Raw genomic sequence first — 16,127 nt, 5'->3', positions numbered from 1 at the left:
ATTCAAAATGAATCTCTAACCATGCCAGTAGGTGTGTCACCTTGACTGGTTTTAGAATGCATTCTTCACAGCAGGATGTGATTACAGGCTCATCCGTAGAGAGCAAAGCTAGTGTTTGCTGGTGCCCTCATCCTGCCTGATCTTCATTGTGACGGCAGCACATAAAGCAAAAGTAGCCACATATGCTACTCTATGATCACTTGACCACAAATTGCCTTTTCAATCTAATTACAATGGTACAAGCTCATTATAGAAGGCAAAGATGACAGTCCAACAAGTCCTTCTGCATTATATCTCAGACAGATTTGCACCCGGTTGTTAAAACTGTCTGGGCAGCGTCCTCGGCTCTGTAAACATCTCGCGGAGCCTTTTCGCATGTGACCTGTTTACTCTGGAGAGAGAAGGGGGGGAAATGTTTTGTTTCAAATCCTGTCTATCCGCATTGTCAACTGAGGGAGATGAGGAGACCAGGCCGTTTGTGCTTTTTGGGTGGGCGTCTCCCGGGCGCACGTGATCTCTCTCCCCGCCCCCCACCACTGTTTGCTGTGAAAGGGTTCATGACTCACTGGCTCCAAGCTCAGGATTCTTGTCTGGCCTCTGACAGAGGGCACTTAATCCTACTCTCTCATGCAGTCAAACAGAGGTCCTATGAGTCATCAGTTTTACCATCATTGTGCCTAGAAAAAAATAAATTATAAATTTAAAAAAAATACAGAGCTATGGTCAAGAAGAAGCAGCTTTGCGTGTGGAAAAGTGGTTCTGGTTTCGTGTATTTACCTTCTCAAGAAAAGCAAAATGAAACAATTAATGACTAATTCCACTAATGATTCATCTTAATGCATTATTTACTTAGTCACTCACAACTTGGAGACATCTTATGTAATGTCTTGTGGTATGCAGAAAGCATTCATGTACTTACACAAGTACTGTATAGTTTCGCAGCAGGTACTTTCTCTCGTCTATTTCTCCTCTATTTTCTAAAAGCTAGTTACTTTGCAGGTCATTCAAATTAAGCGTGTTATCATTTTATAACGTTAAACGATAACAAAGTAGCCTTATATTACAGATTTAAATGTCAGAAATGACCTAATAATATATATTACATGGACAGAATCTTTCTTATAATAAATACATGTGAATCGATCTTACCAGTTGCCCTTTACTTTCTCCCCCCCCCACTCACCACACCACCACCATTAGCAAACATATTTTAAATGTGCAAAAATAAGTGCCTGCTACACTCTACCGAAGTGTCCTTGGGCAAACTCATTAACTCTCACACTTGTTCCTGAAATTGCTGACTGCGCCTTTAGCAGTGCCGCTCAGCTTACTGACATGCCTCAAGTCAAGCATCATCATCCAGATGATATAATGCCCAAGAATGCCTGTAGAATGACCACAGCCAGCCCTGGCTTGACTTTTCACCCAGCTGCTGAAATGAAACCGATCCGCGTGTCCACGTGTTTGTGTCATTTCCATGTCATTTGCATATGTAAACCGGCCTCGCCTATTGCTCCGCGACTGCACTGAACGGAGGAGCCGATTGGACAGTCGGAGCCGCTCGAGGAGCAAATGGGAGCGCATGCTCCTGCTAGTCCCGCCCTCCCAGACACGTTGCCTTGGGAGAAGCAACACGGGCCGATCACTGGATGTTCTGCCTCCTCTCTCTCACGCCGCACGTCCAGCACATCAGCTGCTCTCTGCCTACAGTCCTACTGGATTTACCGCTAAACAAAGGAAGAACGACCAGCCGCTCCATCCTGAGAAGGTAGGCACCCATGCTCATCTCCTTTTAATGCCCAGAGCCTCCCGATAAATATCACTTACTTTGTGTTTCTGAGGGGACTAAGCGATATCCTAGTAATATTATTATTTTAAATCATCCAGAGGCATTTCACACAGACAACCTGGTCAGAAAAACAAAGAGTTTGCGGTTGTGTTTAGTGCTGCGATATGGTAGCCTTCCCGTGACAGGGACTGGTATTCCTGTTTCATTTCTTTCTTTATTGTTTAAATATATATATTTATATTTTACAAATTCAGCATGCTGCCAAATTTACTGAGACTGATGAGGAAGTATATTGTGTCTGTTACCCAACTGATGTGAAACCCGCATTTAGGCGGACAGATCAGACCTGCCACCTTATCTTCCTATGCGCGTTTTCTCTGGCGAGAGATAACGACGTGTGAATATCTGAAATATTCTCTTATATTTCAAGCATATCGGCGTACGTGTTAAGCGCTGGGCATCTCTATTCAGGTGCCCCACCTACACAGGTAGATGTAGACGTCGAGGTCGCGGAAGCTAACTGGTATATATATATTTTTAAATTGCTTTATGGGACCACCTTTCCTTTGATTCAGAAATCCACGGTGTTAGCTGTTATCAGTACCTCCTACTGCTATTTAAAGTGTTATTAGAATATAACTGTAGGCCTATATGAGCATGCAAAGGCCCAGGGCAAGTGAATATTTAGTAAGCTCGCCATGTGTATGCTGTTTTTATCACAGAAAGAAATTAGTAGTAGCGTGGAGCTAGTCATGGCACATATATGTTGATATATTTTCTCAGTGCTATTGGATTCATTTAGAGTTAGTATATTAATAAGAAGGGCGACTTTTATACAATTATAGAGAGAAATTAGATTTTCTTTTTGCTACTGCAGTGTCTGTGCATGTTTTGTGTTGTGTAATACAGTATTACACAACACAAAACAGACTGACATTGCAGTAGCTTGGAATTAGATTCAAGATTCTTTGGGACTTTGCTGAATCTCTTCTATGGCGCTCAATACTCACGTGCTCCTGTAAATCATTGCTTTGATTTAGAGCAATGATGATGTATATGTTTTGCGTTTTATTCAGTATATCAGTAAATGTCCGCTCCACCCCTCCTCTGTAACAATAAGATCAGAAGGCGACAAAGAATCAGGGAGCAATTAACCCCTCTACCCTCAAATTTTACAGGAAGCAAGAGACATGGCAGTCCTTAACTCTGGAAATCCTAAAATGATCTCTGTGCTGAAAATGCTGTTCTCACTTCCCCTCTTGTAATAAACACAGAGGGAATATACTGCAATTAAGCCTCCGTGAAGAGCCTTTAGTTGGATTTTCTTTTTTATTCAGAAGGCGTTCATTGCTGAAGAACGCTTCCCATTTTCTTAAATCTCTTTTTTCACCCCACAAGTGTCACTTGTGTTGATGGGAGGTCTGCGGTTCGTCGAACTACTAGTCGTCATGGTGGCAGACCTCTGCCCCTTTGAATAAGCAAGCGAACGAAGTGTATGAATGAATGTGGTGGTAGCAGCTGGCAGGCCAGCTGACAGAAGCGGACTGAGGGTGGTGGGGGGGATAGTCAGGGTAGCAATTGTGAAATTTAGAAATGTGTTTGTTTGTGATGCGAAGACGCTTGAGGGTTGCAGTGAAAAAAATTTGGAGGGACAAATGACGTGAGCCTCCCACCCACCACCCTCCGAGTATTGGATGGGGCACGGGACCGTTTGCTGTTTGCTTTTGATGGTGGCTGGCCTGTGTTTACTGGCTCAGGTGTTGCATCTGCAAAACAAACAGGTCATTGTGGTCCCAACAACTGTTATCTCACTGCCACCATCTGCTCCGAGTACACTGCTGTCCCTCCTCTGTCTTTATTGTTATTTCTGCTTGGCTGGAGTTTTTTTGTTCTTTCTTGACTTTTTGCTCGAGAACACTACATTTGATTATTTTGGCTAAAGGCCTTGATGTAGTTAATTTTTAATTTACTGTTTCTCGTCTCCGCATCTGTTATCGCTGCTCCCTTTAATATGTTTTGTGTTGTTGCAATGTAATAACGGTGAGTTTCTCTTTGTCAGGTCGGTGATGGTCAGTGCTATTTAGACCCTGCAGCTGAGGATGTCTGCTACAGATTCGGACAACTCCATTGACTGGCTGGCTAGCGACAATGAGGATAATGAGAACGAGCAGGAGCCTGACTGTACCAGAAAGCACAGCCAGACAGAAGCTCCTTTATCCCCCTGTGCCTCTTCGCACCTGGGCCCGACTGACAGCAGCTGCCGCTGGAGCAGCGACTTGAAGGAGGGCGACGGTAACTGGAGCGGGGTCAGGGAGGTCTCCAGCCGGGGATCTCCCGGCTGCATGGAAAAATGGGACAGAGACACCGCCACTGGACTGTGTAAAACACAGCAAGGAGAAAGAATGAATGGCAACAACACTCAGCAGGCACTGAAGAGACCCCGCGGCTCTACAGAGGACGAATGCAAAGAACGGCAGCTCATTGCCAACATGTCAGAGAAAGAGAGAATTTTTAGCAGCAAGGTGAGCGCCTCTGTGGTTCATGTGTGCTTTCCACAGACAGTGGTTGACAGTGTCAGCAAAACTAGCGCGTACCCTGTCACCCAGACTGATTCCCGTAGTGGTTTTACAGAGTGCTTCCTGCATGACATTTCCAGTAAAAATGACCTTCCCCTATTTGCTATCCGTTTCTAAAGAACTAGACTTTTTCTGTCTTAAGTCAAACAAAGCTAGTTAGTCATGGAAAGTTGTTGTCAATTAATATAACAAAATGAACTGGGGGGAGGCTGATTTATTATGAGCTTATCAGAAAAGGTTTTTAAGTTGTTTTATTACCCACTAACACTAATAAATCTGTTATTATTTTCAGTGCATGGAGTTACAATGCTACATTCATCCATTGTCATCAATCTTGAATGGCCTTCGTTCAGGGAGATACAAAGAAAGTAAGTCAGCATTTAATATGTCTTCTGCTTCACACACAAGATATTAACCTGATTGAACACAAAATGTCTTAGTTGAGTCTGTTTTTCACGGTCTCTTTTGTCTCAGAAAGAAAAAAACAATAGAGCGCATAGACTACGCAAGTCTTTGTGGAATAGGTGTCCTTGAGATATGAGCGCGAGACGTCTGAAACATGCATATTCGTAGGACTGTCATCTAACCACAAGCATTCCTTGTATATGTGCGCATGTGTGTGTAAAGTGATGCAGTTCTTGAGTCAGATAGGCATTATGAGGATCTCTGAAAGAGAGCACCGTGTTCAGGCGGGTGCAAAAACTGCTTAGTTTGGGATCTTAGTCAAACCCGAACCTTGTGTGACCCAGCACTTCCTGGCCACAGAAGCAGGGAGTCTGTTCCTTCACACACACATTTCACACTACCCATCTGCTGAACAGACTCAGCCCTGCTGTCAACACAGTTCATGTGGCTCATGCTACAACTTTCTTCTTGCCAGGACTCAGCAGTTTCCAGGAGAGTGTCGCCATGGACCGGATTCAGAGGATCATGGGTGTTCTGCAGAACCCCTACATGGGGTAGGTGACCCACATTCTGCCCTACATGAAACAATGATAATCGGTACTTTGACATAAATGTGTCAGCGTAGAAAATCTGTGTGCTCTTTTCACTTGTGGTTTCAAACCCGTGTGAGAACCACAGTGCATCCCCCAGCATACATATACAAGGGCTACCCAATACTGCTTGCTATCTGTGGGTCGAAGTGGTCTCCGTTATGTTTCTGACACATGGCTCACAGCAGGTTGCTGCTACCCCCGCACATTCAGGATAAATTTACTGCAGAGATGGCTGCCTCTCACTAAAGCTGGGCATCTTGTTAAAAATGTATCAGGCTTCACTGTGAGAGCGGCCCACTTGTGTCTGTGTGATTAGCTCTCCACCGGCCAGACAGCATAATGGAATATGCTATCACCCCTTTCAAGGAGAAACTCTTATAGTCCCTGTTTCCCAGTCAAATTTAAAATGTTTTGATATTTCACATTGTTAAATGGAAAATAACTACCAATTCTCAAGTCCTTATGATCTGATTTTTAGTGCAGTTTTTTCCCCACACATATAAAAAAGAATATCTGTCCATTCATTTGCGCATTTTCTTAACTGCTGAATAGAAAACTTCCATATCTGATGAACGTTGCTATCAAAAAATTCCAGAAACTCGTGTAATATATGTTTCAATTATCTGGAAACAGGAAACTGTCACATTTGAGAAGCTGGAAAGTTTTGAGTTTTTGATTTGAGTAATCACTTTAGAGCATAATTTCACAGAGCGATTGCACTCAGCGATCGTATCAATACTATTTGATTACACTGAAACGAAATCCCGGCATCGTGTACAGTTTAGCTGTGAAACTGAATAGGAATCTTTGGGGTGCAGTTAGCACAAGGCTTTGCATCAAGGTATATTAGACAAAGTGCTCCTGAGCCTAGCGCAGACTAATTGGAGCCCTCACCCACCAGCTGCTGCCTCCATAAGGGAAACAAAGAGTGGGTGTGGCAGCCTCCCTGCAGACAGCCAGGGCAGAGGCTGGAAGGTGGACTAAACCCCTCCCTCGTGTCTCTCCTGGTGTCTGCTCTGTGTTGCCAGCTGGCAGCCCCTGGAGCAACACAATGGTAGATAGGATCAAAGTGACTTTTTTTTAGCAGCCACTGTGGCAGATAATCTTTCACATGAATTTAACATGGGTTGGACTGAATATAGCAGGAAGGTCCCGATCGTACGGCCCAGGCTAATCCCCGCTCGCCATCTGGTTCTGACGGGCAGCAGTTAAGGGGGATTCTGACTGCGCCCACCTCCGACGTGAACTGCGTCAACTGTTTTATTTTTACACTGACGCTGTGGGAGAACGTTGTGGCTTTGGCGTTTATATTTAGAGGCGAGCGGGAGTATTATACGCCAGTCCACGTGTGAGCTCAAAGCATGTGAGAAATGTACTTAAGACAATGTTCCCCTCCCCACACACGGAGAGCAGGCTTTGTTGAGTGAGCGAATGTGTTCGCTTGCTTTTCAAGAGCGCATATTTCCTGTGCGAGCTTGATGGGGAGGTAGATTTCAGAGAAGAGGTTACCAAGATTTTTGCTCGATTACTCAGATTCGCGCGCGATAGCTTGAGTAAATAGCTCTCTCTCACTCTCTGTTTCTTTTCTTTTTTTCACCTCTGCTTCCAGGGAGAAGTACATTAATATCATTCTTAAAATGGAAGAAATGCTGAAGAGCTGGTTCCCTAATGTAAAGCTTCAAGAACACCCACTCACTGTCACCCAAACAGAGGAAGCTGCTCCCACCAAGAAACTGAAGGTAAAGTTAAAAAAAAGAAGCTGTTGTGTAAGAGCTCTTCGCCTAGATAAATCCCGCTGCCAAGAACATATGGTGACGACGCAGTGAAAGAGCGACTAAAATATCTATTATTATTTAATCACAGGTCTGGAACAGGGACAGGAGGATTAAAAGCTATTTTTACTGAGGTATTACTGCAGTCTCAGGTTCACTAAGAACAATGACAGAGGAGAAAAGGTAATTTTGGAGGAGTGTCCCTAAGGGGATAAGAAAGGTCAGGATACTTTAGAACATTCCTTTGCATTTAATTGGTGAGGAATTAGTCCCGACACACCCTGTCATGAACAGGATTTTATGATCTACATTAGGTTTTTTTTATTCTTTATAACTGACTACACCCACTATGATCGATACTGCTCATACCAGATCCCTACTACCAAGTCTGATTGCTACAGTGTGTAAATTATGCAGGTGGTGCAGCTCAATCGGAGGAGGTTCCCAATTCAAGTATTTCTAGTAGCGCGAGCGTGGCTGAACGCAGACTATGTCTTGCTCTGTGCTACGTGTGAGAAAAGAAAACTGGGGGAATTCTCACGGATTATCTAAAGATGGTGTGTTTAAACAAATACACAGAGAATTATCGCCCTCAGAACCGTGCTCATAATTTTGGTCTTATTCCTGCCACGCTCTTCAGCGTGTTATTTACTTTCTGGATAAAAACATCTCATTGGACACTTAGTGTCCGGCACCAGATGGCAGACAAAATAAGTAGCTTTTCAACAAGCTGGGGCTTCTAGTAACTAAACAACAAGATCCTCAAGAATTAGTAGAGGCCAAATTACGGTTCAGAGAGAATATTTTAGAAACAAAACTCAAAATTAATGCCAGTGTTTACCCCTAATGTTAGATATTAAACAGAGGAAATTAAATCATTTTGAGGCGCTAATACACTGTGTACATGTGTGTTCGGGTTGTTGCAGCGCCCCACCCAGATTTTGGGGCTTATTTGCTCTCGGGCCATTTTTATGGCTCCTGCAGTGTGTTTAGGGGTGGCTGTAGCTCAGGAGGTAAACCAGGTCATCTGCTAATCGGAAGGTTGGTGGCTTGATCAGAGTGTGAACGTTCGATGGAAAGCACTTAGAGGAGAAAAGTGCTTGTGGTATAAAGTGCTTTGAGTGCTTGAGTAGGAAAGCGCTATAAAAGATCAAACCATTTACCGTTTTAGTGTTGCTTTCAGCCCTTCCATTATCTGGGCCTCACTCAGATTTCTGCACGATGAATATATTATTTATATTTCAGGGTCCTTATAATAACTAGATGGACAGCAAATGAAAATTAGGTCTTTGTAATCAATTAGAATCATCGCTGAATAATAAAACTTTTTTGTCATACTCAACAGCTGTCTCCAGTTACCACATCTGCAGCAGCGAGCGCCATCACTACTAGCGATCCTCCAGCCACCGCCAAAGCCCTGAGAGTCACAGATCTCACTCCTCCTGGAGCTTACTCTGCCAATAATCTGAAGTGGCTCCACACGTCACCCATTTGCTCTCCCACAGCAGAGCAGGCCCAGGCTGGTCCCAGGCCCCTGCTGACCCCCAGTGACAGAGACCTAACGCAGGACAGCGCCGTGTCCTCCAGCACAGACAGCCAAACTAAGACAAACTTGGTGCCCAGAGGCCCGCCGCCGGGCAAAATCAACGCGCCCTGTCTAGAGAGGCTTCTAAAATCGACGGACAGCATCATCACACGTAAGGGAACAGGGCGTTTGACGGACAGCAGCTGGTCCTAGTCCACACAGAGGGCTCGGTGTAAGCAGCGCGCAGAGGAGCCCCGCCTTGCCCACCCTGCAGGGAGCCAATCAGCTCACTTAGCTCATTCCAGCCTTCAGGAGAGATGAGAGCCTTCAAAAGGGATGTTACCGATTCCTCTTTTAATATGGAAGCGGTGTCGATGAACAATGTGACTTTTCTGTACGGCGGTGTACCCTCTCTAACACGACAACTATCTGCTTTATTTCCCTTTTTGTTGACTTATCTCTTCTTTTTTCCCCCCTCTTCTCTCTTTTTATTTTTGCACTCTTCAACAGCGTGTGTGAGAGTTGGAAGGATAAATTTCACATGCCGTGATACCGGAGAAAGTATTTTCACAACTGAATTTGTTCGCACTGGCTTGTAGATGTAAAAAAGAAAAAAAAATACAGTCTGAGTATCTGTGAAGCTGCCATTACGAGTGAAAGGGAAAGAACTGAAGGAAAGGTTTGTGCTGAAAGGAAGGAAGATATGTCAGTGATCTACATATTGTTGTGCTGAAAATGTGGGTGAAATGTGATGTTGTTCCCCTCCCCTCCCATGACTCCACTCTTAAGTTTATTGATGTGACTGTTACTCATTTGTATTCTTTATAAATAACTCTTTTGGTACAACTGTTCTACCTCAGCGAGCACCACGTCACGGTTAGTGAGTAAGAATGTGAACACTATGCTCAAAGTAAGGACACCTCGACAGAGCTACGGTGAGCCACCAAATGGCCTCTGACGACAAGGTCTGCAGCGCAAAGTCTCCCCTCTTCTACAAACGGAGGATGCTGTCTCAGTGGGGATGCTCTCGTGGCCTGACTGGTGCCAGTGTAAAGAATGTCAACTGCAGATTTCTTTTTCGAGTCTCCCAGTAGAAGGCAAACAGTGCCTGTAACGTCAAGCTGTGCCTGTAAGCTGGTTTAATAAAGAGAAAGAGAGAGAACCGTTTGGAAACCTTGCTCCTCTGTCCTCTGTGGGATGTACAAATCAGGAATTCTCACTCTCCTGCCGTTTTCCTGTTTTGAGTAAGTTATTCAGATCTCGCCAACTATTTTCTGTGGTGAAGCAGAACAATAGCTTTTTTTTCCTTTTTTTTTTTGCCACAGAACTGGACAGTATGTTGGACCAGCGGAGAGATGGACAAGCTTTTTTGTCTGTGTAAATCTTACAGGAAGGTTGTCAATTTACCCTGAAAAGTGGCCTTTACAGTGTGAAATTTTATACTTTCAAAATAAATGTGGTTATATTTGTTTGATGCAAAACAAATGGCTACAGATTCTTCTGTTGTGAAATTTCTTAACACTGTAAAGCCTAAACCATGAAACACTAGTGTGTTTATTGAACCTTCTGACAAATCTTTATTAGAAGAATTTAAACATCAAACTATATATGAGTATTAATTTACAGATTTTTGTTGCCTACTACAACTTATTCCAGCTCTTCAGGGAAAAACAATCACACTGATGATGTAGAGGTCTCAAAACCTGATAAAAATCCAGGTATTCAATATGACACACTTGGTTTTCACCAAAGGCTTTTTCAAAGGGTGACGTATAAGCAAAAAGAATATACACAATGGCCTGAAAATAATTCTCAACCAAGAGCTAAACCCGCTCAATTATGCATCAAAGACCCCCCAAAGAAAGAAGAAAAGAGTGCTATCTGATTAATGTCGTAGTTGGGCCAATTATAGGGTGAGTCACTCAAAGCGAGCCTACTTCCTGAGGGAATAAAAAGATTTATTGTTTGCAGGGTAGGGTTTCATCTTCTTTGCCTCAGTTGTGCTGTACAGGCAAAGTGAAATTACTGCTTGCAGGGCTCAGTATCACTTCACATTTCTCAGAAAGTGTTGCCACGCTGTGTTTTTACATGCCTGTAGACAAAGAGGAATTCCAAGCGCACAGTTTTTCACAACCTGCAAGAAAGAGGGAGAATGGCTCTGCCTGTGCCAGATTTCACATTTGATTTGCAGATTAGTTCATGAAAAAGGCAAGAAGCAAGTCTTTTATACTCTCGTGTGTGGCCACGATATAAGCATTTAGCTCCACTTCTAAATGTATTTAGAACATATTTGCAATCCAGCAAGCAAATGCCTCATGTTTGACAAAAAGAAGATGCTTTTTAAATTTTATTTGTTAGGCCCAATTTTTGCTTCTGAACATTTTGTGAAACCACTGATACCTCTGACTGTGGATTCACTTTCACTCAGCTCATGTCGAATTTTGTTTCTGTCAGTAAGAACATGTCATGGCCACGAGGTCTGAAAATAGAAGCATGTGGGAGTTCTACAGCCTCGAAAACAACCGTTCAGGAAGTTAAGGAGAGAAAAAATGGTAGCGATCTACCCCATTTTCATTTGTGCTTCACTAAATTACACATCAGCGAAGCACGTGTCTGTTTTTCCGAGCTGAAAGGCTTGATTTGGTCGATTAGCCGCACTGCTTTGTTTCAGTGTTGCTGCCCCAGATCTCATCTCTCAGGAAAAGGCTAATGGTCTGGACTCACGTGCACAGATGACCTGACAGCGTTCGTGTCCATCGACAGCTGGCACAGATCGCCCAGAAAGTTGTTGTTATGAATGATAGGAAGAGCTGCATCAACAAAAGACAGAACTCTCAATATAAACACCCTGCCAATAATGAACTTGTGATGTGATGTAATGTGCTGGGAAAGTGCATGGAAAGCAAAGTGCTATGAATATAAAAGTAAGTAGGTGCAGGATTCTGCAGACTGAGATGGGTGAGTTTAAAAGTACTACGAGAACATGCTCAAAAAGTAAGACTAGAATTTCTCATTTAAAATCATTTTTAATAACTGTGAAAGATCAAGAACTGCCTACTCTACTAGAGAGTTTAAGAAAAGGTAAGTTGTAAGTGCACAAAAAATAACCAAGTACCAGAATACATCAAAGTGATGGTAAATTAGATCCTTAATTTTTCAATTATGTTCAACAAAGCGGTACCAGAGTCACCAGATAACATTATAGACCAATTCTACCATGGACAAGAAATCTCATTGCTTTCCTTTTTAAAGGTCCACAGAGGTTATGCTGCACAAAACTGATTGATGTCTGAGGGTTTTTTTGTATGTATGGGCAGAACTACAAAGACCTAATCATTACTGCAGCAGCAGACATTGGAGCCTTTTATCAGAAGCATTCAAAGGCGAGTGGGAGAGAAGAAAGAGGGTGGACAAGGGGTCTGTGGTTCCAGTCACAAAAAGCCACAAGGAATAATAAATAGGGCTTCATTTTCTCTAGCTGCTCTTTTATTGTAAAAAGGCCCTGATTTGAGCTCCAGCTGGGTTTAAAATGACGAAGGGGGTGAGACTGAATCACAGCTAAGGTGGCAGAGCTTCCCCCAGCAGTAGTTATTTATACACCTACTGTATTTATAATCCTCCCATCCAGAAAGAGCCAGATGTGGTGAGTGTGAAATCACTAACAATCCAGTCAATTCATGATATCAAAAGAAAGGCCAACTGCTGCAGTACAGGCAGTGAATAAAGGGCAGATATTTGCTGATGGTGGCATTCGTTTAAAAAGCTTCATGAAATTGTTAAGCATTCAAACCTTCTGTAATGTAATCATTCCTTTTGTGCTGATGCTCACCGTAGCTCTGCTCTTTTAGACTGTAGTGTTAAAAGACCCAATCACACCATTATCACAGATATTACATAATTACATGTTCTGAACTGCCATCAGCATGTTGTGACCTAGCAGCATGTCAGACCTAAACAGAGAAATACAGCCGTACACGTTTGTCGCTCACGTGATCATATAAGTGCAAAATCTATAAATAAATAAATGACTGATTCTCTAAAAAATTTGCACATTCTTGCACCGGCGGGTGAGCAGCGTGTGACTGCGTGTGACTGTCACAGATTTTGATTTGGGCTGTGCAAAGCAACAAATTGACTCATTATGTTATTATGAATTGCGGCTGATTCATTCACACTCCACAGAAATAATGGTCTCATCTGTCAGAGGGCTGAGCGCTTTTAATTAAGAGACCCGTGAACCCAAAATATCCCCCGTCCAATTATTAGAAGAGCAGGTTATACAAATGGTGAAAGAGCTGCGACAATCCATGGCTGCTCCTCCGCAGTCCTCGGTTTGCTTATCAACCCTCCATGTGCAGTTTAATATGAACTTCTTGTCTCATCTTCCACTACGCAACCTGAAATTGAATTTGGTGTATGGTTTGTTGTTACGTTTGATTTCACAGTTAAGTGATACGGTATAGTATGAAGTCAGATGCTGTTTTTGCTTTTTTTTTTTTACTGATATTGCACTGGGAACATTCTGGTCTCCAGAGCCAAATGACCACCAAGTACATCGATGCAGACACCAGGGGTCTCTGCAATTCAGTACAGTGCTATTGATTTTCCTGTCTCCAGAAGGTTATCCTTAGCCCTTTCAGAAAAAAAAAAACCAATGTTCGAGCAGCACCACCGCCATTCCGCGTGGGTTTTACCAGCAGCACCTTTTTTTTTTTAATATTTCAAACATCAGCAGCAAAATGCTGAAATACATCTTCAGAAAACAAAACGTTTAAAAGACTAAACATAATGTGAAAGCTTCATCACAAAAACTGTAGTTATCAAGGACGCTCTTCTATGAACACTTTCAGTGCATGCTGGCAGCAGAAATGATTGGGCTCATAAATGTGATACTTAAACATTTGATGCAGGAATGATAGCTATGGTGACAAGTCTGTTGTTTTTTCAACACAAGGCCTCAGAGACTAATTATGTGAGCAAAACATCATCGCGCCCTGACACCACCACCATCATCCACATATTGCCAGCTAATTGTCTGCACTTAGTCTTGTAGCTGAGGAGAAGAACTGATTCCTGTATAGACTTACTTGAAATATGTGAAGTATAATCTGGGAAGTCCTTTAGTTTCATATTCTGATCTGTTTCCAGACATCTACACGTGACAGGAGGCAAAGTGTTCCTTATAGCAGCGTGCCTTTGGGAATACTTTCATATATAAAGGTTCACAACACTTTCAACAACCACTTCACACAATCAGACGTCTATTTTAACTTCACGGGAGGCTTGAATCGACTTGTTAAAGTGGGTTAGGATAATCATTGTGGATATGTAGAAAGGTGGAACGTGTAATTTGTATTAAGAACATAATAACATGCCTTTGGCAAAAACAAAAAAAGCAACATGATGATAGATATTTGTGTGAGCCACAGTTGTTTGTCCAGGTGCAAAGCATACTAACTTTGATGAAAAGGTCAGCCAATCAAATTTCCTTAAAGGGGAAGACTTGTCATTCTCGGTATCGCAATGAGCAACACTTGTCACCTCCCTGTGGTCTAATTGCAAATGTACCTGTGATGCACATCGCTAAAGATGAAGCAGTGAGAGAGATGAGATCACTGATATGCCACCCAGTGACATATCAAGAGCACAACCACCCACACACTCACCCACCCATTAAGTCTCATTTCCAAGAATAGGGGGCAGACTGTGCTCTTGTAGGTATGAATAATGAAAGCAGCCTCCAGGAGCTCATTTCCAGAGAGTGATCATCAGTAAAGTACGGCCTAATGATCACACAGATAAAGTGAGAGGCTGGCATTCATGATTAATGCCCTCAGGTCTGTCTCCACAGCTACACGGCCTCTGCCATCAGATCTTCTGATGCGCACTGACCACAAAGCATCAGGTGCATCAAGGAAAATAAGATAGACCATAATTTACATGAGTCAGCGCATCGCTTCGTTCCTATAACAAAACTAGCTGTAATATATCATAGAGCAGGTATAAAGAATAAGAAAACATGTTAGTTTCAATAAAGCTGTAGTATTTTTGTTTTATCTGATATGTAAATGCTTTTTAGGCACCAACCTATCACTTGATATGATTTTTATGTAGCTTGTTTAAATGCCTGTGTGCGTTTTTGATGTCTAATTTACAAAATAAACTCATTTTTAAAAAATTCCTGATGCATGAATATCTTAAGTAGTCTTCAGGAATAGTTTTCCAGGCTTCTTAAAGAGTGTTTCTTTTGATGTTGGCAGCTTTTTGTTCAGTTGTCTGTTGAGATGATCCCACACTGTTTCGATAATGGTGAGTTCCTGGTTCTGGGGAGGCCAATCCACGAATGATAGCGTGTGAAAAACCAGGCTGTTGCCAATCAGATGCTTTCCAGGCAGTGTTGTGTGGTGAATAAAAATCTGACAGTACTTTCAACTGAAGGGCCGGATGCTCAGATCCTGTGTCAGATCTTTGCTAAATCATTTCCTATTTCTTAAGGACATAACTTTTAGATACTGTTCATCAGCCGTGGCAGGCCACTTCTTCTTTTGCCTTACACTTGTCCAGTTGTCACATTTTTTTAAGAGCAGACTACACACTATGCCATATGAGCATATGAAATATGCCACATTCTCAGTTAAATTCTCTTTGGGAATCACCTTGCAAAAAATACTGTGTTATCTTTGGCATTTTTTGTAGAATGAGCTCAAGAAATGGGATCAAGCAATGTTTTTGTGACAGGCTGCTTGTAACAAAATGCATAGAGCTACAATTTAAAATACAATTTTACAGTTTTGCTAAGTCCTCTTTTTGTGTAGACATACGGAAAACACAAGTCATCCCTTGAGTTTGGTTGCTTCTTTGCTTAAATGATTAATAGGTCAGTGTTAAGTGGCTTAACAAAGAAACAAATAAATAAAAGGCACAAAGAAGAGAATGAAAAAAATAATTAAAACAAAACCTTTTACTCAATACTGTATATGCATGGTTTTCTTTAGTTTAATTGATTTCTTTTTACTTTTCCCCTAAAATAATTTCTTGTAACTATTTATTTCAGGGTATATGGTTGTAGTTTTTGTTATGCCCACTAGATGGCACCATAGTAAAAGAAAAGCACAGCATATCACTTTTTTGCTGCAGGCAATGACCTCAACATCGCAGACACAGTTTTTTAATGGTAAATTATTTATCTACAGCTCACCAGCAGCAGCATTCATGTTCCATTAAAAATAATAAGAATACCAATAATGGGCCACAGTAGCACCAGGGGCCTGACCCATTTAAGTGGAACGGGGTCATGATGTAAATAATTACACCTGTGTTTCCATGTCAGAATGGCTGGGTAGCTGAAAAGGGCCTATTATGCTCATCATGTGCTAACACTGACACATCTCTGAGTCAAGCACTGTTCCAAAGACACCCTGAAGGACACACTTTGAGCTGACAGCCCACCTTATTTGTCTGTGTGAA

The 16,127-nt window shown here is 42.3% G+C and overlaps 1 protein-coding gene across 1 annotated transcript; it reads left to right on the top strand.

Moving 5' to 3' along the window:
• The first annotated feature begins 1,615 nt into the window (after positions 1 to 1,615).
• Positions 1,616 to 9,978, top strand: ciartb (circadian associated repressor of transcription b). Its single transcript, XM_085412256.1, has 6 exons — positions 1,616 to 1,768; positions 3,849 to 4,311; positions 4,658 to 4,733; positions 5,246 to 5,324; positions 6,973 to 7,102; positions 8,481 to 9,978. Exons 2-6 carry the CDS (start codon positions 3,889 to 3,891, stop codon positions 8,871 to 8,873), a joined length of 1,101 nt encoding a protein of 366 aa, XP_085268382.1. The 5' UTR covers positions 1,616 to 1,768; positions 3,849 to 3,888; the 3' UTR covers positions 8,874 to 9,978.
• The last annotated feature ends 6,149 nt before the right edge of the window (positions 9,979 to 16,127 follow it).

Source organism: Rhamphochromis longiceps, linkage group LG7, assembly GCF_057381845.1.
Source record: "Rhamphochromis longiceps isolate RC_006_pf linkage group LG7, R_longiceps_female_GT1.1, whole genome shotgun sequence".
NCBI classification, from domain to species: Eukaryota; Metazoa; Chordata; class Actinopteri; order Cichliformes; family Cichlidae; genus Rhamphochromis; species Rhamphochromis longiceps.
This window is presented reverse-complemented; position numbering and strand designations above follow the sequence as displayed.